Here is a 22,168-nt window from a genome sequence, read left to right as displayed (position 1 = left end):
GAGGAGGTATGAAAGACCTAAAGAACAGACTCTCCAAAGCAAGAGGTGCATTCATCAAACTCAAAAAGATCTGGCACTCCAATAGCATCTCAAGAAGAACAAAGCTGAGATTGTACAAAACACTGGTTGTGCCAGTCCTACTGTATGGATGTGAAACATGGAAGATGAACAAGGGAGACAACAAATCAGTCGACGTGTGCCATAACAGATGCCTCAGAAGAATCCTCAGAATCCAGTGGCAAGACCGCATCAGCACCGTAGAGCTACTAGAAAGAGCCGACATGAAGCCGTTGAGCAAGGAAGTGAAGTGGCGAAGATGGAAGATGATAGGACACATACTGAGGCAAGACCACAACAACGACTGCAACATATCAATGACTTGGGCACCAGAAGGGAAAAGAAGAAAAGGAAGACCAAAGACTACCTGGAGACGCACAGTAGAGAAAGAAAGAAAAGAGGCAGGGTGGAGCTCATGGCCTGAAGCAAGAACAACGGCAGCTGACCGGGAGAAGTGGAAACGCTCTGTGAAGGCCTTATGTGCCACTAGGCACGAAGTGGATAGGTAACAACATGCTGGTCATACTGGTCATGCTGGTCATACTGTGTCATACTGGTCATACTGGTCATCATACTGGTCATCACACTGGTCATGCTGGTCATCATACTGGTCATGCTATCAGGTTTGAAATATGTCCACAGCCTGGTCCGTTTTAAACAAGGATGTCTCTTGAGTCTGAGAATGTTTGTATTGGAGAGTTAGCGAGACACTGCTCCTATAAAGTAGGATATCCAGGCTTATAAAGAGTCTGTCTTTCCTGCCAGGCCTGGCCAGGGGCGAAGGACGCAGAGACGTCATGGACACCGTCTGGCGTAGAGGACAAGGACATGGCGTGGCACGTCTGAAATGTTAATCATTATAAACACGTTGAACCTTTATTTACCCCTGGGTAGGTTTGCTGCCCAGGACAACCACAGTCCTCTGCTGTTGGCCACTGAGCAGTTAAGTGGCTTACTTCAAGGGCACTTCAACAGTGGGCATTGAAGGAGGGGAGAGCATTATTCATTCACTTCCCCTCCCAGATGGTCCAGGGGATAGATCCGGCAACCTTACGGTCACTGTCTGTCTCTGAAACCTTTAGGCACACATTGTCCACATATCTGTCAATAACAGGGGTGCAGAGTACCTTTACTCAAGTGCTGTATTTAAGTACATGTTTTACCTACATCTACTCAAGTGCTGTACTTAAGTGCATGTTTAACCTACATCTACTTAAGTGCATGTTTAACCTACATCTACTCAAGTGCTGTACTTAAGTGCATGTTTTACAAAATATAATAATAATTACAATAACAACAATAATAACAATAAAAGATAACAATAATAACACAGTAATACCAACAATAATAATATGAATAATACTTTCATACGAGAATTGCAGCCAAAAGTGCCTCACAGCAGTAAAAACAGACATAAAATTTGCATAAAATATATAGAATAAAAGCAGAGCAGAGAGAAAGAAAAGGGGTAAAAGCAATGCAGATAATATCAATACCGACTCACAGTTTAAAAAGAGTCTTCCTCGTTAGATGGTCATGAAACACGTTAGTTTGAAGTTACTTGATTATTTTTGTCAGTTTTGATTGATAATCCTGTCATTAATTTAGTTCCAGATGAATGGAGGTCGAGGCTGGTACTGCATTACTGCCTCGCAGACCCACACGGCCGACCCGGGTTCGCCTCCCGCTCCCGGACGGATTCGTCGCATGTCCTCCCCCACATCCTCTCCCGTTCTCCCGCTCCTCTGTCGGTCATGTCTGACCAATAAAGCTGGAAAAATGCTAAAAAATGAATAAATAAATAAAATAAATAAGGTAAAAGACACAGGAACTAAAGGAAAGGGTTGACAGCCAGGATGACTAACCAAAAATAACTATTCATAACCAAAACAATGACACAAGACAGGAAATACAATACAAATACAAGAATACAAAGACTAAGACTACACAAAAAGATAATACATAAACCAAGACAAGGAAAACACAATACATGTGTATTATTATTTGCACTTACAAACATACATTCTGGAATAAAATAAGTAAAAGAAGAACTGTTAAAATGCGCAGGAAAGGTCAAAAAGCCCAAGGGCTTATAAGCGACCTCCCCTCTTAAACCTATATAGGACGGGGAGCTCCAGTAGCTCACCACGTACCGCGAGTGCTATTTCAGCGCCGTGGACAACCGTGCTCGTCACGGATCTGGGGCTGAGCGAGTTCGAATCCCGGACTGCAGCCGTGCCTTTCCCAGAGTGTCTTCCCCCCCATCTGAACCCTTTCAGCCTGCTTCTGTCGGTCGAACTTGACCAGGTATAAATGCGATAAACGTATAAAAGAGCCAGGGAAATGGCCAAAGTTAATAAAAAAAAAAAAAAAAAAAAAAAACCTATATAGGATAACTACTATATACATGGAATACATAATTTATGCAAATGACATGTCGTCAGCTTGTGACTGCAACTTGTTCCTGTTCGCGGACGACTCAGCCCTGCTGGTCTCTGACAAGAACAATTTACAGGTTGAAAAAACCCTCAGCTCGGAACTAGGCAAAATCTGCACCTGGCTCGCTGATAACAAACTATCATTACACCTGGGCAAAACAGAGTCCATTCTCTTCGGTTCAAATAACAAACTCAGCAAGACCGACGGCTTCTCAGTTACAGTGGGTGACAATATTGTCACAAGGAAAGATGGAATTACATACCTAGGTTCCATCCTAGAGGCAAATCTTTCCTGTGACAAAATGGCATCCAATGTAATAAAAAAAAGTCAACCAACGAACTAGATTCTTGTACCGGATCTCCTCTCTGGTAAACAAGAATACCCTGAAGACTCTGGCAGGAGCACTCATTCAAGGGTACTCGACTATGCTTGCACCTCAGGGTACCAAAGCATCTCAAAGGCGCTAAAAACAAAATGACAAACATCACAAAACAAACTGGTCAGACTACTGCTTGACCTGACTCCTAGAACCCACCTCACCCCTGCCCACTTTGACAACCTAGGATGGCTTAGAGTAGACGACAGAGTACAGCAACTTGCAATGGGCCTGGTCTACAAGATACACTACACCACTAAGGTACCTATGTACATGTTAAAATACTTCCCAAAGGTCAGTGAATACCACAACCACAACACCAGAGGGAGCTCCACAAATCATGTAAACCCAGATTCGGCTCAAACAAGGGACTAAACACGTTTCGCAATTATGCCACATCAATGTGGAACGCCCTACCCACAGCTGTAAAGGAATGTGAATCACTACCCACCTTCAAAACCACTCTCAAAGAGCACCTACGGGAGACTGCAATTAGAAACTGGCCCCTGTAAATGTCCTAACGCAACCCCCTCCAATGTACAGTAAATGTCCTATTAAACCCAATAATACACGAGACCCTCTTCTTGGGACCAAGTAAGGTTTCGTCGATAATCCGATGTACAGTTACCCCCCGCCCCACCCCCAATGTACAGTTTGTGTGGGAATGGCAGAGGTCGGGAACAGAGTGAGAGGCAGGAGGGGCAGAATGTTACACAGTCTGACGTAGTACAGGTGAGTTCACGCTCTTACAAAGAACTATCATGGTATTTCAAAAAAAAAAGTATTTCCATAATATTTTGGCCACTACCATCATCATAGTGACCATGAAATTATGGAGATACCACAACTTTACCATCAATATCATGATTTAAATGAGATTATACCATGGTATTATTTAAGTAAGCGGTACCATGGGTAGAACTGAAATGACCATCAAACTACCACGATAGGTTTTGGTAAGGGTTGGTTGGGAAGCGGCCTGATCTCCATCGTCCACTAGGTCTGCTGGGGTTGATGTTGAGTTGAAGTTCAGTGAGCCAGTTTGTGACACGAAGATGACTGGTGAGGTTTCCTTGCCAGGCCATTAAGTTTGTAGGAAGAAGAGGATCATAAGTCACCTCCCCAGAAAGACGTTATACAAACACAGCAGTCTCTGATGCTAAGCTTACAAGGGCAGGATACCGACGGATAAGCGCAGGAGACAGTTTTATGAGCAAAACATCAAAATGAAACAAAACACATCCTCCTTATCAGAAGCCAGTAATGGAGTGGATTATGTCTACAGTGCATTTAGATGAAACTTTCTCACAAAGAAAGATCTTGGCTAACTTTGCATATACACTGCTAACAGGGTGTGGCCATACCTCATATTGATGCTGTAGTGGCCAAAATGGGGAAAGGAATTGCTTTGGCGAGGAAATGTGTTACATATATATCCCCTTCCATTCTTAACACGTTCAGCTAAAGACCATTCGATATCAATACAATTTGTACTTCAAATACCTACTTCTGAAAGGCCGATGCAGATGCAGATCAACTATGTATTTTCAAATATTGGAAAAGGGTACTACAACCATGTGAAATATTCTTTATTGTTACATGTTTAAAAACACATAGGCAACTACTGGCCATGTGATAGATGGTCTTGCTTTGTGACAGTAATGTTCTCGTCCAGAATCTTCTTGACGGCAATATGTTTACACTTTGCTCTTATGGCAGTGTTTAAGAGCGTCTTTCAGTGCTCCCAGCACCATGTCAACGTTGGCCTTGCTGCTGTTGCATCCCATCAGTCCCACACGCAAGACCTGAGAGGAACGAAAAGAAGCTGGGGGTTAGAGAGGCTTTTAGTGGTTGTTCATGGTAGCACATGAATGGAAAAACACCCATAAGTGCATTCCGTTTCAGTTCAGTTATTTTTTATTTCGGCCTTTGGACACATAACAACGGTCATTCCATAAATCGTCAACGTTTTACCAGCTGCTATTGCAGCATTGTCCAATTGTCCGAAAAGGGCTAGGGAGAAGCACTAGGCTTGTCGGGCCCTACCCCTGAAGACTTAGATTTCTTTTCTTTTTGTTTTTTTCATTTACATACATACATAATATAGTACACATTACAGTACACATTACAGTATAGTATACCTGCAGTATATAATAGTATATAGTACATAATAGTGTATACAGCACATACATAATGTGATGTGAGATATATAGTACATGATATATACAATATAGTACCATAATATAATAGCATATACTGCAAATATAGTTCAATATAATATACAAATTAATTATAATATGATTATATAATGTAATATGCTATAACGTACAATACAGTAGCATACGTATTTTTTCGTTTTTATTAATATGCAATTAAAGCTCTTCTTCCCTTCTGTACCTATCAAAAATAGATTTTTTTTTTGTCTAGATTTGAATTGATTTATGTTTTCGCAATATTTTAGTTCATCCTCGAGTCTAGCCCATTCCACAGGGTGGCTCCGTAAGAGGAGATACACATTATTTTCAGGTTGGTTTTCATCGCAGGTTTTTTTAAGTTCAATGGTCCTCTGCAAATAAGTGCTCGGCAAAAAAAAATCCCATAAGTGCATTGGAGGATTATACAGTTTTTCTTTCTAGCACATTGTTTTTTCTTACCAGGCCAACTGATGGTCCAAGTCCACCCGAAATCTCTACATTGTGTGTTTTCATGATGTAGGTTGTGATTTCCTTCCAGTCGTACCCTGGCGGCACCACGATAGTGGTCACTGTCGGCAACCGTGCGTTCTGTAACCAACATTAAACACACATTTGATCTACGCTGCCTTTAAAAACGTAAAAATCAAACACTTATTAACCTTTCAATTTAGGCCTACACTAATGGCTGGAAAGATGTTAAAGGAACACGCCAAATTTTTTGTGAAATTTGCTTATTTGCCATCTACCCTGGAGTTAGACAAGCAGATACAAACCCTTTTCTTCTCTGTGCATGCATTAGGCTTAGGGAACAGCCGCACCATTAGCCTAGCTTAGCGTCATTCACTGGAAGTAGGTGTGCCAGTGTAGCCTAGTTCCCAACAGTCACAAAATACACTCCAAATACAACTCCAAAACTTTCCTGTAACCATGTTGTGACCTGTGTATTTACCACATGGAGAAAAAAAATCTATAAAAAATTTGACATTTTCGTTTTTTAAGCAGATATATACTCGGAACTATTTTTTGCCGAACCACTGCTGCCTGGGCACAGTGATTTCATCACCTCAAAAGCCCAATTTTTCAAAAAACAACAGGGCTTTTGAGGTGATGAAATCACTCAATTTCATGCGGTGTGGCTGTTCCCTAAGCCTAATGCATGCACAGAGAAGAAAAGGTATGTATCTGCTTGTCTAACTCCAGGGTAGATGGCAAATAAGCTAATTTCCCCAAAAGTTGACGTGTTCCTTTAAGCTGAAAGGATACTGTATATGTTAAACATGTGTACTGTGCGGTCAGTACTTGACACTCACTTTCTCTTTGACAAAAAGCTTGAGACCCAGACTCTCTAGGCCGTCGTGGAAGTACTCTGCCGCCTCTCTGTGCCTTTCCCAGGAACTCTCCAGACCCTTGGGATAATACGGATGACATGTTACAAAACACAATTGACCTATCTCTCTCGAGCACCGCCCTCTTTTCTTGATCCTCCAATCACAATTTAACCATATAACTCAGTTTTTTTACGTTTTCAGAGGACAAACTTTATTATCTGAAGATGGTAAGTTAGAGCGTTGTGTTCATTCATAGTTAACGACAGTAGAGGTTGAGTAGGCTACTTAATTGTGATGTTATCACATCCACACTTCAAGTGATTTGGATTGACTTCACAAATGCAAATACATGCGGCTTTCCAAAGATCTCCAAAAGTTATGTGGTTCTTCATTGCCCGGTTTCAGTTAATACTTACATACTTATACTACAGTGAAATACCCATATAACTCTGTATGATACAATACAGATACAATACAATAATGCTGTATATACTGTATATATATATTTTACCTGCACATAATCCTTTTACATATCTGTAGATACTATATCTACATCTGTACATATCCCTTACCTACTCATACTGGTTACACTGCTGGCCAGTATGACTACAACCATACTGTCTTTATACCTGTATCACTGTACATATTGGTATTACAACTCTTTACATGCATGTGATTAGCACTACACTCAAGTAGTACTAATTTATATATTTTATACCCAGTTTAATCACCTGTACATTGTATATTACTATTGATTGATTGATTGATTGATTGAAAAGTTTATTAACAGATTGCAGAATGGGTACAGTACAGTACAGCTCAATACATACAATTGTTAAGGGGATGCAGACCAGAGAAAGACTTTCGACTTGTTTACATCAGGGTCCCCCATTTTCAATTCATCATAACATATATGACATACATGACATACAGATAGACAGTACTGCTACATCTATACATTTATGACATATCAGATTTGCAAATACAGTACTGTTTGTGATACAAAAGTGTCCAGAAAAGGAGTGTATATACATTTGGCATAGAAACTGTACATTGGAGGAGGTTGGTTGGGTGGGGTGGGGTTGGGTGGGTTGGGTGAGGGCTGTACATTGGAGGTGGGGGGGGGGGGGGGGGGGGGTTGGGAAGGGGACACACACACATTTTACACTGTACATTGGAATATTGACAAAGCCTTACTTGGTCATTTACTGTACAACTAGGTTAGGACATTTGTAGGGGCCAGTTTCGAATTGCAGTCTCACGTAGGTGTTTTTTGAGAGTGTTTTTGAAGGTGGGTAGTGATTCACATTCCTTTACAGCTTTAGGCAGGGCGTTCCACATTGATGTGGCATAATTGCGAAACGTGTTTAGTCCCTTGTTTGATCCGAATCTGGGTTTTACATGATTTGTGGAGCTCCCTCTGGTGTTGTGATCGTGGTATTCACTGACCTTTGGGAAGTATTTTGACATGTACATGGGTACCTTGGTCGCGTAGTGTATCTTGTAGACCAGGCCCATTGCAAGTTGCTGTACTCTGTCGTCTACTCTAAGCAATCCTAGGTTGTCAAAGTGGGCAGGGGTGAGGTGGGTTCTAGGAGTCAGGTCAAGTAGTAGTCTGACTAGCTTGTTTTGAGATGTTTGTAATTAGTTTTTTAGTGCCTTTGAGGTGCTTTGGTACCATGAGGTGCAAGCATAGTCGTAGTACCCTTGAATGAGTGCTCCTGCTAGAGTCTTCAGGGTATTCTTGTTTACCAGAGCGGAGATCCGGTACAAGAATCGCGTTCGTTGGTTGACTTTTTTTATTACATTGGATGCCATTTTGTCACAGGAAAGATTAGCCTCTAGGATGGAACCCAGGTAGGTAATTTCATCTTTCCTTGTGATAATATTGTCACCCACTGTAACCGAGAAGCCGTCGGTCTTGCTGAGTTTGTTATTTGAACCGAAGAGAATGGACTCTGTTTTGCCCATGTGTAATGATAGTTTGTTGTCGGCGAGCCATATGCAGATTTTGCCTAGTTCCGAGCTGAGGGCTTTTTCAACCTGTAACTTGTTCTTGTCAGAGACCAGCAGGGCTGAGTCGTCCGCAAACAGGAACAAGTTGCAGTCACAAGCTGACGACATGTCATTTGCATAAATTAGGAATAGTAGCGGTCCTAGTATGCTTCCTTGTGGAACACCACAGCTCACTGTGAGGGGGGGGGATAGTGTACCGTTTACTTCCACCATCTGTTCCCTCCCCTCCAGGTAGGATTGTATCCAGCTCACTGATAAACTATCAAAACCAATTGCTTTTAGCTTGTCAATCAGAATGGTGTGATTGACAGTGTCGAAGGCCTTTTGTAGGTCCAGCATGACCATGCCGCAGTATTTGCCCGCGTCCACCTCTTGTTTGATGTGGTCGTTCAAGTAGAGAAGGCATGTGTCAGTGGAGTGGGATGTTCTGAAGCCAGATTGGAATTCGTAGATTAGATTTTTTTCCGCGAGGTACTTTTCGATCTGTTCGTATACTATTTTTTCCATGACTTTCGAGATGGATGTAAGGATAGAAACAGGGCGGTAGTTACCCGGGTCTAATTTGCTGCCCTTTTTGTGCAGGGGTGTTACTCTCGCAATTTTGAAGTCCTTGGGGACGTGTCCCTGTTTTATGGAGAGGTTTATTATGTGTGTGATGACTGGGGTGATGGCTGCTGCTGAGTCTCTGAGGAATTTGGAGGGGATGTTGTCATGGCCAGTGGCCTTGTTTGGTTGGAGGGCGCTCAGTTTTTTGAGTACCTCATCTGTAGTTACTATTTCCAGTTTGAAGTCGTCTTTGTGGACGCCTAGGTTCTTGTAGTATGCTACTATGTGTTCTACCCCATACTGCCCTGAGTGGGAGGGTAGTTTGTTTACCAGTGTTGTGGCTATGTTTGTGAAGAAAGTGTTTAAGTAATTGGCTACATCCAGCTTGTCTGTGATGAGCGTGTTGTCCGTCTTTATGTTTATGTTTGAGAACCTGGTTTTGAGTTTTTTACTGCAGCCTAGTTGATTGTTGAGTAATTTCCAAAGTTCACGTGGTTTATTTTTGTTTTCCTCGGTTTTGTCATTGATGAAATTTATTTTAGCAGTTTTGATCATGGAGTTTACGTCATTTCTTAGTCTGTTTCTTTCTAGTTTGAGTTCAGTCACGTGGTCTTGGAGTTCACTGCTCGTGCTTTTGGTAAGCTTTGACTGACTTTTACGAAACTCAGAGCATTTTTTGTCTCTGGCTTTCATAGCGGTCAGTATTTCAGTGTGCATCCATGGCTCAGCGCGATTTTTTACCCTGGTGGTTCTTAGGGGGGCCATGTTGTTTAGTATTGATGAAAATTTGGTTTTGAAGCCAAGCCAAGTTTCTTCAACCAGTGTACCATTGAGTTCATCTGACCAGTCCAGACTCTCCAGTTCAAGGTTAAAGGCCTCGCTAGAGTAGGTTTTGAGGTCTCTAGATGTGACTGTTTTGTGACAGCCAGCCTTTAGTTTTAGCTTTTTGCGGGTACAGAATATCATATAATGATCACTTAACCCGCATGCTATAACCCCTTTATTGGATATCTTGGACTTGTCAGAGGTCAGTATGAGGTCAATGGTAGTCTGAGTTGATTCACATATCCTTGTGGGTTGGGTGATTAGTTGGCTGAGGCCGTGCAGATCACAAAACCTATTGAAGGATTTGAAGACGGGTGCATCTTTTTGTTGCATATCCGTGTTCCAATCCCCAATAAGAATTTTTTCCGCATCCTCAGCTCCAGCTAAGCACACATCCATAGTATCATAAAAGCCAGTTTGATCTGGCGGTCTGTATATTGTGCCGACTAGAACAGATTTTGCCCTTTCAAATAAAATTTCTATTTCTATAAAATTTCTATAAAATTTTCTATTGCACTTTACTGTTACATTTGCACTCTCTGGTTGGATACCAAACTTCTTTTTGTTGTGCTGTGCTTTGACAATACTCATTGCTGTATAATGACAATACATTTGAATCTAATCTAATCTAAATCTAAATTGCCTGATGATGTTTATGTCGCCATTCAGTACTGAGTGACATATGAGCACAGTTGCAAAAGGGGAAGATCTGGACAGATCAACATCTCTTACCTCTTCTGCTAGAATGGACAGGCTCTCCCTCAGAGAATAAAAGGCTGACACAGGTCCCGTGTGGTGGTATCTACACAGCAGAAACACAGCTCAAACACAGTGCTACCAGAATACAACAAGACCGTCCTGTAGCAAAAAAGAAAGATCCGTTCATAGATTATTGGTGGGGGTGAGGAGCAGCAGCCTACACTATAATACAAATAGATAATAATAATTATTATTATTGTGTGTGTGTGTGTGTGTGTGTGTGTGTGTCTGTGTCTGTGTGTGGGTGTGTCTGTGTGTCTGTGTCTGGTTTCCCTGTGAAAGTGTAAGAGGCTCATTGATGTGCCTGTCCCTTTAAGTGAAAGATTTGTTTTTTTTAAGTACATGCAGGTGTCAATCAACTCAGTACAGACATGCCTTAATTGATTCAAATCCTAACTGACACAAATCCATCCTCCAATGTAATAATTTATTTGTAGAGAGCACCTTTCATACGAGAATTGCAGGCCAAAGTGCTTCACATCAGTAAAAACAGACAGAGATAAAAGTAGTGCAGAGAATAGGAAAAAGGATAAAAAACAATGCTGATAATAAGACAATAAAATAGATCCGTGTCTCACATTCTCGCCGGCTTGCCGTCGCATCCCCAGTAGTTTGCCAGCCAGCTCAGATCCAAGAAGAACGAGACAGGCTTTGTCTTCCGGTTGAAAGCCTTCTGGCTGTAGAATGTCGAGTGTCAGATACAGCTGTGCAATAATTATATAAATAATATATAATAAATATAAACCATATAGAGGTATGCATTTCTCACCAAGCTCTTTCGCTGAAGGAGATGGGCGCCGTGCCGGGGGGTGCGTTCAGAACCTTTTGAGAGCCGGTGTATAGGATGTCTATCCCTACGAACCCAAAGATCCACAGTTATTGTGTACATGTGCTGTGATGTTTAATCAAAACGAATAATAATATGAAATGTCAAATGGTTATTAAATGGCCTCAGCAGCCGTACAACCGTATAAATTCCGAGCTTTTGTCCCGATCAGACGCTATACCTTGCTTGTCCATGTAGAGAGGCGTCCCTCCCATCGATGCCACAGAGTCGACGAGGAACAAACAATCATACCTATAGGGAGATAAAGTGACATGCGAACCGTAAGACATGATGAATTATCTATTTGATATTTGTGACTATGTAAGTAGTAATAAAGACATAGGAGGACCACAGTGTCTTACTTGTGGCATAAGTCCCCAATTCCATCTAAAGGATGTAGGACTCCTGTGGACGATTCCCCGTGTGCGATGAAGAACAGCACGGGCCTGTGTTTCGACAGGGCCTATGTGTGAAATAATAACACCAGTCAGTCACACTGGAGTTTTGACAGAGTTCTTCTGAAATATGTCCAAGGTTATAAAGTATTATAAAGTAGCCTATTATCTTTTATTTTCTATTTAACCTTTATTTAACCAGGCAAACATTTTATTTACAATGACGGCCGCCTGGCAAGAGGACACAAGTGCCTCTCGAAAGGGTAACAGGGAAAAATGGACAAAAATAAATAAAATGGAGAAAATAATTTAATAAAAAGAAACCAAAAGAAATAAATAAACCAAAAGGAGAAATCCAGATAAGACTATTGGACACAGACGGTACATACATCACAGAGGTAAGGGAAATATTTAAAACACACACACAAACAAATTAATTAAACTAAATAAAATAAACTCGTATACCTGCTCAATTTCTGTATTGGTGAGGTAGCTACCGGTAGCTGCCACAATGGTATTTACTCTGGCACCTGTTCAGTTAGCACAAAAATAAATAAGTAAATATATATATAAATAAATATATATGTGTATATATATAATATATATATATATATATATATATATATATATATATATAACACTCAAACAAACAGTTGGATCTCCTTGAGTAATTAAAAAATAGTTTTTACTACAGGTTTCCTTCATATATTACAGTATTACTATATTACAGTATATATCTACAGATATAATATAATATATAAACAGACATGTGTACACAGTGGGCCAGTTTGAATCATTACTGTTCACAGTGGTTAGTGTTATTATAGTGTAACGGTACTCAATAGAAGTACCTATCCATAGGGGCGGCTAGGTGGTGTAGTGGGCAAGGCACTCGCCACCAACGCACAGCTCTAGGCGTTGCTACCAGCTTGGCTGGTCGTTCATACTAACACAATTGGCAGTGTTAGGGGTGGGAAAGCTGGTGGGGTGGGTCCTGGTCGTTGTAAACAGCGACTCCTACAGTTCGGTCGGGGCGCCTGCTCAGCGAGGAAAGGATCTAAGGGGGGTAATGTGATCCTTCCACACGTTACACCCTCTCAGTGAGAGTCCGCGCTGCCAGGTGAAAAGAAGCGGTTGATTGGCTACACATGTGTCGGAGGAAGCATGTGATAGCCTCCACTCTCCCAGACCGACTGTAGGGGGTAGGTGCGCAGCGACCAGGAAGGGGATTGGGAATTGGCATGACAACTAACATTGGGATGGGAGAAAAACGGAGGAAAAAGGAGGGGGAAAAAGATAAAAAAAAAAAAAAAAAAGGATAAGTACCTATCCTCTCTGCCATGTCTGCAGCCCGTTCTCCCCAGATGCCGTTGACTCCCATCAGAACGCTCTCTCCCGGTTCAATCACGTTGAAGATGGCACACTCCATGGCAGTGTGCCCAGTGCCGCTCACAGCCAACGTCATGCCATTCCCGGTCTGGAAAGCATACTGGATTCCACTCTTGATGTCGTTCATGATCTACAATGTAGAAATCAAAGACATGACCAGAAGAAATCTACTGAAACTCTAGTCTAGGGCTGTCTGTCCTCCAGGGGCGTCGTTCTGGTATGGCAAGGTATGGCACTCGCCATACCTTGGCAAAAAAATAAAAAAATAAAAAATTATAGTTGTAATTTTTTATGTTGATTTCGAATTCGAATGTCAACATTATGAACGAAGCTTCGAACTATTCGGTACAGCCCTAGCATGTTTTGATATTGTCAATTATCTCACTTTTACCAAGTGACTTTTACTGTGACTAACTGAAATATGCCATAAAAAAAAGGAAAATGGACATAGGGAAATTTTTTAATCAAAGGGCAGCAGAGACAAGTGATACAGGGACACAGGTAAGGTCTTACAATGGCTTAGTGATTATAACTGTGCAGTTCAGCATTCAGTAACCCATACTTTTTGTGAATGTGTTTTTGATACTACATTCTGTTGAACACACACCTCAAAACTGTACCTACGGAAAATTGGCTCAATTGCAAGAAAAGTAATAGACAGTTATGATATTACATTCTGCATAATTCGTATGCAAAATATTGTGGTTCCCTGCTTTAGTCTGTTGACACATTTCTATACAAAAAATGCTTGTGTAGTCCTGTGTCATACCTAAATGTCATATAACTGAATTGTATAGAAACAACTCACCAAAAGTGACTATTGCACAACTGATTTGACAAAAAAATTCACTGTATTATTTTACAGATTACTTTTGTTTTCCTACTTTAAGTGTAAATACCATAAAAATACAGTAAATTACCTTTTATCAAAATATTAACCATTAAATAAAGGTTGTAATCTGTAAATGTATTTGATTTGACTGTAATTTGACAGTAAGTATTTGGAAACCATTGATGCCAGACATTTTTACAGTTTTCTTGCAGCTTTTTTTCTTACAGTGTAGGCTACTATATTGTGTGTGTCTTGTGCTGCAGCCCGCTGGCCGGTCGAGGTGTCAACGGCCAAGGAGGTGTGAGGCTAGGTGGCGACGTTTAACATTCCAAGTACAGGCAGTACCCAATGACCCAATCACGCGTAGGCTCAGGTTAAATAATGTAAACAAAGGCATATAAACAAAGTAATTTAGAAGCTGCACCGGTCCGGGCTGCCCCTGGCCCTGGGCAAGTGTGGGCATAACTACGGATCACCTGAGGCTGTATGTTGCTTTATCTTGGCATACAAGGGCTTGCTCTAAGAGGACATGATGAGAGTCAGAGTTCATCAAATCGTGGACACTTTTTAGAGCTACTGTACATTGTTTTCAAAGCATGATGAGATCCAAATGATCCATGATTCAAGCAGTTAAAGCAGAAAAGATCATTGGTGCCAAGACGAAACGTTGCATTTTGCTGCTTAAGGTAAGACAATGGTTAATGTCTGGCCGTATAACAGTTCCGCGGACGAGGCCTGCAGGTCTTCCTTGGGGGCGCTCCTAAGTCCGAGCATGACCCACGGCAGCTTATCCACCCAGTTGCCGTCCGTCAGGCCTGCGCGCAGCGCCGCCTTCATGGACCGGTGGAAACGTTCGCATAGCCCGTTGGCCTGCGGGTGGTACGCGGTTGTACGGTGCAGCTTAACCCCCAGGCCGCTGGCGACCGCGTTCCAGAGCTCTGAGGTGAACTGCAAGCCCCGGTCGGAGGAGAGGTCAGACGGGGTCCCGAAACGTGCGATCCACGTGCTGATAAAGGCGCGGGCCACGTCGGAAGAAGACGTCGAGGCGAGGGGAACGGCTTCCGGCCATCGGGTGGTCCTGTCCACCATAGTGAACAGGTAGGTAAACCCGTGAGAGGAAGGAAGCGGGCTCACGAGGTCAACATTGACGTGGTCGAATCTCCTCTCGGGAACCACGAATGTCACAAGCGGGGCCTTGGTATGTCGGTGCACTTTAGCCCGTTGGCAGGACACACACGCGTCGACCCAGGCCATCACGTCTTTCTTGAGCCCTCGCCACACAAACTTCTGTGACACCAACCTGCTCGAAGGCTTCCTACCGGGGTGAGACAGGTCGTGCACAGCCTCGAAAGCCCGCCTGCGCCAGCCTATAGGGACCAGCGGCCGGGGTTGCCCGGTGGAGAGGTCACAGAGCAGGGACGCGCCCGAGCCGCCAATCGCGACGTCTCTGAGGCGCAGACTGGTATCCGCTGTCCTGAGGGCCTGGATGTCGTGGTCGGAGGCCTGTTCCGAGCCCATGGCGACGTAGTCGAGGCCCAGTTGCACAGCTCCGATGACGACCCTGGATAGGCAGTCTGCGACCACGTTGGCTTTCCCGGCGATATGCCGTATGTCTGTCGTGTACTCGGAAATGTACGAGAGTTGGCGCTGTTGTCGCGCGGACCACGGTTCAGCCACCTTGGACATGGAGAACGTGAGTGGTTTGTGGTCGACGAAGGCCGTAAACTCCCGGCCCTCCAGCATGAAACGAAAATGGCGCACCGCCAACCAGAGACCTAGGAGCTCTCTGTCAAATGCGCTGTACTTGCGCTCCCTGGGGGTCAGTTGACGGCTGAAAAACGCCAGCGGCTGCCAGGCGCCGTCAACGTATTGTTCATGCGCTGCGCCCACCGCGTAGTCTGACGCGTCGGTGGTAATGGCGACCGGGGCCCCCGGTGACGGGTGAGCCAACATGGCTGCACCCGCCAGGGCCGCCTTGGTGGCCGCGAAGGCTGTCGTCCTCTCGGCCGTCCAGTCGACCGGCTGGTTGGGGGACTTCCTTCAGCGCCTCGTAAAGCGGCCGCATGGTGTGGGCCGCCCGGGGGATGAACCGGTGATAAAACGTCACCATCCCGAGAAATTCCCTGAGCGCCCGGGCCGTCGGGGGTCGTGGGAAAGCGGAAACGGCCTCCACTTTCGACGGGAGGGGGGCGGCCCCCCTCCTGTCGATGAGGTGTCCGAGGAACCGTATGGAGGTCAACCCGAACTGACACTTAGCCGGGTTGATGATTAGGCCGTTTTGGCCCAGCCTCGTAAAGAGGCATCGTAGGTGCTCCAGGTGCTCTTCGGGCGAGGAGCTGGCGACGAGGATGTCGTCCAGGTAGACAAAAATAAACGGCATGTCTCTGAGCGTCGAGTCCATTAGCCTCTGGAAAGACTGTGCCGCGTTCTTCAGTCCGAACGGCATCCGTAGGAACTCAAATAGACCGAAGGGTGTCACCACCGCCGTCTTCGGGACGTCCAAGGGGTGTACCGGCACTTGGTGGTAACCGCGTACCAGGTCTACTTTCGAAAAGAACAGCTTACCCGCCAGGTGCCCTGAGAAGTCCTGGATGTGGGGGACCGGGTAGCGGTCTGGCGTGGTAGCATCGTTGAGGCGTCTGTAGTCCCCGCACGGTCTCCATCCCCCGTCCGGTTTGGGCACGATGTGCAGCGGCGAGGCCCAGGGGCTGTCCGAGCGTCGGACAATCCCCAACTTCTCCATGTTGGCGAACTCTGACCTAGCGACTGCTAGTCTGTCAGGGTTGAGCCGGCGGGCCCTAGCGTACACGGGAGCTCCTTGAGTCTCTATGTGATGCTCGACCCCGTGTTTGGTGGTCGTGGCCGAGAACGTAGGCTGTGTCAAGCCGGGAAACTCCCGCAGTAGGCGTTGGTACACGTCACCTTCTGCGAGCGAGCTGGCCAGCCCGCTGTATACCACTTCATTGCGCACACAAGTCAAGGAAGCGTACGTCTGGGCGTCTACCAGGCGGCCGTGCCTCACGTCCACGAGGAGCCCATGTGCGCAGAGGAAATCCGCCCCGAGTAGTGGGAACGAGACGTCGGCCGTGACAAACTCCCACGTGAACCGCTGTCCCCCGAAACACAACTCCACGGTCCTCGTGCCGTAGGTGCGGATCGGGTTACCGTTGGCGGTCGTCAGTCGCGGACCCCCCCCCCCCGCCGGCGGTGTCCTCCACCGTCGCCGGTAGGACGCTCCTCTGTGCTCCGGTGTCGCAGAGGAATTCTCGACCAGAGAGTGTGTCCTTAATGAAGAGTAGCCTGTTCGACGTACCTGCGCTCACAGCCGCTACTGGGCGCAGGTGTTGGCGTTTCCCGCCCTGACAAAAGTACAAGGCGGGCGGCACTTTGTTGCTTTCGCGCCGAAGCGTGCATGGAAATAACACAGGCCTGTGTCATTATTGCCGTCGGCCGCGGCGCCCCTCTCCATCTTCGCCCCTCCCCCTCCGGGCATGTGCGCCCGTGTCGGGGCCAGCACCTCTGGGGCTAAGTGCTGCGTGGCCAGGTAGAACCGATCTGCCTCCTCTGCCAGAGCACGGGGATCCACAATGTTTGTATTGGCTAGCGCCGTCTGTACCCGTGGCGGCATGTGTGAGGAACAGCTCTTTAAATAAAAAGTTCGGCTGCTCGGCACCCAGTAGATTCAGCATCATCTCCATATGCGCCGACGGCTTGCTGTCTCCCAAGCCACGTATATCCAACAAGCGTCGGGCCCGCTCAGACGGCGACAACTCAAAAATCCTGAGTAGGTGCGTCTTAAACGCCTCATATCTATCCCGGGCCGGCGGAGCGGTAATGAAGCCTACCGTTCTCGCCGCCGTAGTGTTGTTCAGACTCGAGACGACGTGGAAGTATCGAGCGGCGTCATCCACGATTCCCCGTAGGGCGAATTGCGCCTCCGCCTGGGCGAACCACGCGGCCGCCGACCGCTCCCAAAACTCAGGCAGTCTGAGAAAACCAGCGTTGTTTGCCATGTTCGTCGTATCCTCCGTCTCGGAAACTTCTTCGAGACTAATGTCGGGGTCACCAGTGTAACGCTGAGAAGAAGGAGTCGGAGGCGGTGTCTCGAAGTTAAACCTAATTCCTTTATTCATCAGCGTAACAACAAATCGACGTAGTCGTATCGACAGTAAATAAGAATGCCGGTGGCAGGAAGTGCCACCCTATAAATCGTCCGGGGGGAACTACCATTCCCAACGAGTTCCTTGTGAATTATGTACAGTCACTACAATAGTGTCTTTATACCTGTATCACTGTACATACTACAACCCTGTACATACATCTGATTAGTACTATAACTTAGATTTCGACCGCTAAAAATACAATACTTTTTCTTTAAATAAATAATAATTAATCATTTTAAGTATGTTTGTGTTTAAAATGCACAATAACGTGTAATATATAAAAATATAAATCGTTGTTTGTGCATCCTGTTCATCCCCAGCTCTCTCTTCTGGGGCGCTAGAAATATCGCCCCACTGACTGGGCGTCAGTGCGCAACGCAGCCCATTGAAAAATGCACAGGACAACATAAATGCACCTAGCAACTCAATTTATCCAATCAGCGTCTTCAAATATGATGCCTAAAGGGCGATTTCTTTAGTGCCCCAAGCAGAGTCACTGGTGTGTTAGGGGGTGTGCGGACTGATGACGACAACAATGATGGACGCAGGGACTCGAGACGAGACAGGATTACTGTTGTTGTTGTCATCGTCGGAAATTGATAATAATCACAAGATACATTCAGACAGTGTTGGATCTAACTAAATTGATTTATATTGACACATTTATGGAAAGTTAAAGCCCGGACCACAAAGCTTCTCGGAGGGTTAACGCGACACGTCACGGCTCTTCCAATTCATACGCAATGTTCTACCGACAGCAAGGAAAGTGAGTCTCACAGCCCAGACACACCAGCCTCGCGTGCACGTGCACTCGCGGGTTCTGCACGAGATCAGCGCGTGTGGCTGGGCACATCGAGTCCGACTTCAGAGCGGGCGAAAGTGCACGGAGGAAGGCACGTTTACATTGGAACAGCTGTAAATGCCTAGTCTATTGCGAAGTCCCCGTTTGAAGATCTTTTAAAGATTTCCAGTTCCAGTGTTCTATTGTCCATTTTGCATGTATATAACCAGTTATTATATAATTCATTAGAATGTTAGAATTCATTTATTTATAGAGGACGCATGGGAGTGGCGTGGTCACATGCAAGTGGGTGCATTTGTTTAGTTTCTCGTGCACACTAGGTGCTAGGAGATAATGACATATCTCAGAAGGCAGAGCGAGACGCGATAGCCAGTAATGAGATATAACAGTGTGACTGTACTCCTGAAAAAGTATAGTAATATGGTTTATTTGTATTGGGGAAAGATACAGACACATTAGCTGGTTGAACAACATCTATATGTGTGGTAATAATGCAGATATTGAGTGTATTTCTACACGCCTCTGAATCCAACCAAAGCGAAAACGATTGCTTCCAGCCCGCGAGTCGCACGCCCGCTTGTTGCCGGGGGGCACAGCTACGTCCGTTAACATGGGAGCGAAAGTGAAGCGCTGGTCGCCCGCCTGCCTTCGTGCGCGGCTGGTGTATCTGCGCTGTCAGCCTCAATATAAACTGTTCTGTAGTTACTGAAACTGATTGAATTTAGCACTGCCCCACCTAGAATAATTTTCACCAGCCGCCACTGGAGGGCAGCCCTGATTACTAAGAGTGAGCAGCCCTGGTTACAAAGAGAGGGCAGCCCTGGTTACTAAGAGAGGGCAGCCCTGGTTACTAAGAGAGGGCAGCCCTGGTTACTAAGAGAGGGCAGCCCTGGTTACTAAGAGAGGGCAGCCCTGGTTACTAAGAGAGGGCAGCCCTGGTTACTAAGAGAGGGCAGCCCTGGTTACTAAGAGAGGGCAGCCCTGGTTACTAAGAGAGGGCAGCCCTGGTTACTAAGAGAGGGCAGCCCTGGTTACTAAGAGAGGGCAGCCCTGGTTACTAAGAGAGGGCAGCCCTGGTTACTAAGAGAGGGCAGCCCTGGTTACTAAGAGAGGGCAGCCCTGGTTACACCACTACCATCTTGACCACAAACGTAGTACAGGCACAGCAGCTGACATGCTGATGTCCTTAGAAGTCCCTAGGGTCCTTAAAGGGGCACTTCACCAAAAAAACATGACATCACTGGTGGTCATATTCAAACAAATTTACTCTCAATAACTGTCTGAATGTGTGTATTGTTTTTTTTGGTGTAGCGCCCCTTTAAGAATAACATGGTCTACAGCAGACCTGGGCATTGTACGGCCCGCGGGCTGATTCTGACCGGCCCGCGAAAGATTACATGATAATAATTTTTTTTTTTTTTTTTTTTTTTTTTTTACTTTTTTTTTCTTCATGTCAACGTTCACACGCACAGTATACGCTTAGGAGACATGCTCAGAATACGTTGGTTCTCTTTGGATCCACCTACATATGTGAACAGACATTCTCAGTCATGACGTTTACCAAGTCCAGGTACAGATCCTCTCTCACTGATGAACATCTGGCAGCTGTGCTTCGCATCTCCACCTCAGACATGCAACCTGACTTTGATGGACTTGTTAAAGCTCAACAGAGACTGGATTTCTCACACTGAATGAAAAAAAAGAACTGAAGAACACTAAAATGTGGAAATATAACAAGTGAAATGGGACACTTGATATTTTTTTTCTTTTTTTTGCACAGTTCTGAAAACATTAAATGTTTAATATAGGCATGTAAAGTAAAAAAGGCTACAAAACTGGGACACTTTTCTTTACACAGTTCAGTGACATGTCTTGTTTATTTTTGCTATAAGATGATGTGATGTCTTTAGAAAGCTAAGAAAATCCTTGTTTCAATAGTATATGAAACTCAAAATGCCCTTTGTTATTAATGTTTCACATTTTGTTTATCATTTTGGAAATAAATTCTATTTGAATAAATGATATTTTTGAAAGCTAACCTCACCTTTTAATTGCCAAATAATAACATACACTCTTACCAGGGGTCAAAACAATGCCATTTACTGCTTTTTATATAGAAATAAAATGTATATTATGCATAATTGAGTTTGGAATTTTGGCCCGGCCCCCCAACATATTTTCAGTTGCTCATTCGGCCCCCCGGGAAAAATAATTGCCCACCCCTGGTCTACAGTGAGAGTTGTTACTCACTTATACAGCCTTTAATATATAACAAAATCAAACTAAAGGGAAGAGAGGGTTTGAACATATACATCTGTAGCTTTGCTGTCACTAAAGACTCTTGGATCAGTCAAAATAACATTAATTTCATCATCATTCATCATCATAATGCAAGTTATGGCAGCCCAGGTTAAATCATTCAGGTAGCATTTTGGAGCCAATTTACCTGAAACATCTCTGGATGCATATGACCAATGACAGGATTTGCCCCAGCCTCTAAGATCCGAGGGGGTACATTTGACGGTCCCGGTCCAAACATGTGGCGATGCGGGGCCACAAATGCTTTCTTCAGGCATGCCGGTGGAAGCACGGTGATGGAAGACATGGTAGATGCAGCACAACAGACGAAATGAAAGAGTAAAAAACAACGAAACTAACTTTAAATTAGGCGACCACACGACCCATGTTCGTTCCCCTCTGACCAGTGAGTGAGGTCCTTGTGTGACTTTGTGATTGCGATTGTTTGCACACTTTTTTTCCCCCTCTGTCCCTGATCCTTTCCTACAGCCTCTATGTAGGTTGTGAAATGTTGTGGCACAATGTCCAAATGTAGCTTAGTTAAAAGTAAGAAATAAGCTCTGTGTTTCAAAACTAATTTAACACATTGTGTTGAATGTTAATGATTGACCATGTAGACATTCCGGTGTGTGTGACCAGGATTACATAGGACAGGCAGACACTAATCAAACCTCACTCTGCTGCTGTGAAACTTAATTATTATTGAAGCCAAATTAATGTGAGGAAAGGGGTTTGACTTTTTCAGCAAAAGTCAAAATGATCTTTGTACAAATCCCTTGTCACTGAGGTGAGTTATTGTTAATAGATTTCATGGAGGAACAATGCGCCCTGGACCGATGTAAACATTGGCATAACATAACAATCTGGACAGTAGTTACTGAGTGACTCTCTCAGACAGATACGACTTCTGATGTTTATGTAT

The 22,168-nt window shown here is 44.6% G+C and overlaps 1 protein-coding gene across 1 annotated transcript; it reads right to left on the bottom strand.

Annotated features, from left to right (window-relative positions):
- Positions 1-4,569: 4,569 nt before the first annotated feature.
- LOC311246004 (alanine--glyoxylate aminotransferase-like) lies at positions 4,570-21,553 on the bottom strand (the record flags this gene model as incomplete). Its single annotated transcript, XM_084336060.1, has 11 exons — positions 4,570-4,677; positions 5,527-5,655; positions 6,378-6,473; positions 10,515-10,584; positions 11,120-11,218; positions 11,311-11,395; positions 11,549-11,619; positions 11,730-11,830; positions 12,228-12,292; positions 13,089-13,281; positions 21,395-21,553. 11 exons carry the CDS (start codon positions 21,551-21,553, stop codon positions 4,570-4,572), a joined length of 1,176 nt encoding a protein of 391 aa, XP_084192186.1.
- Between the last annotated feature and the right edge of the window lie 615 nt (positions 21,554-22,168).

Source organism: Notolepis coatsorum (assembly GCF_963971535.1).
Source record: "Notolepis coatsorum genome assembly, chromosome: 19".
NCBI lineage: Eukaryota > Metazoa > Chordata > Actinopteri > Aulopiformes > Paralepididae > Notolepis > Notolepis coatsorum.
The sequence above is the reverse complement of the archived record's forward strand: the minus strand, read 5'-3'. Positions and strand labels throughout refer to the sequence as shown.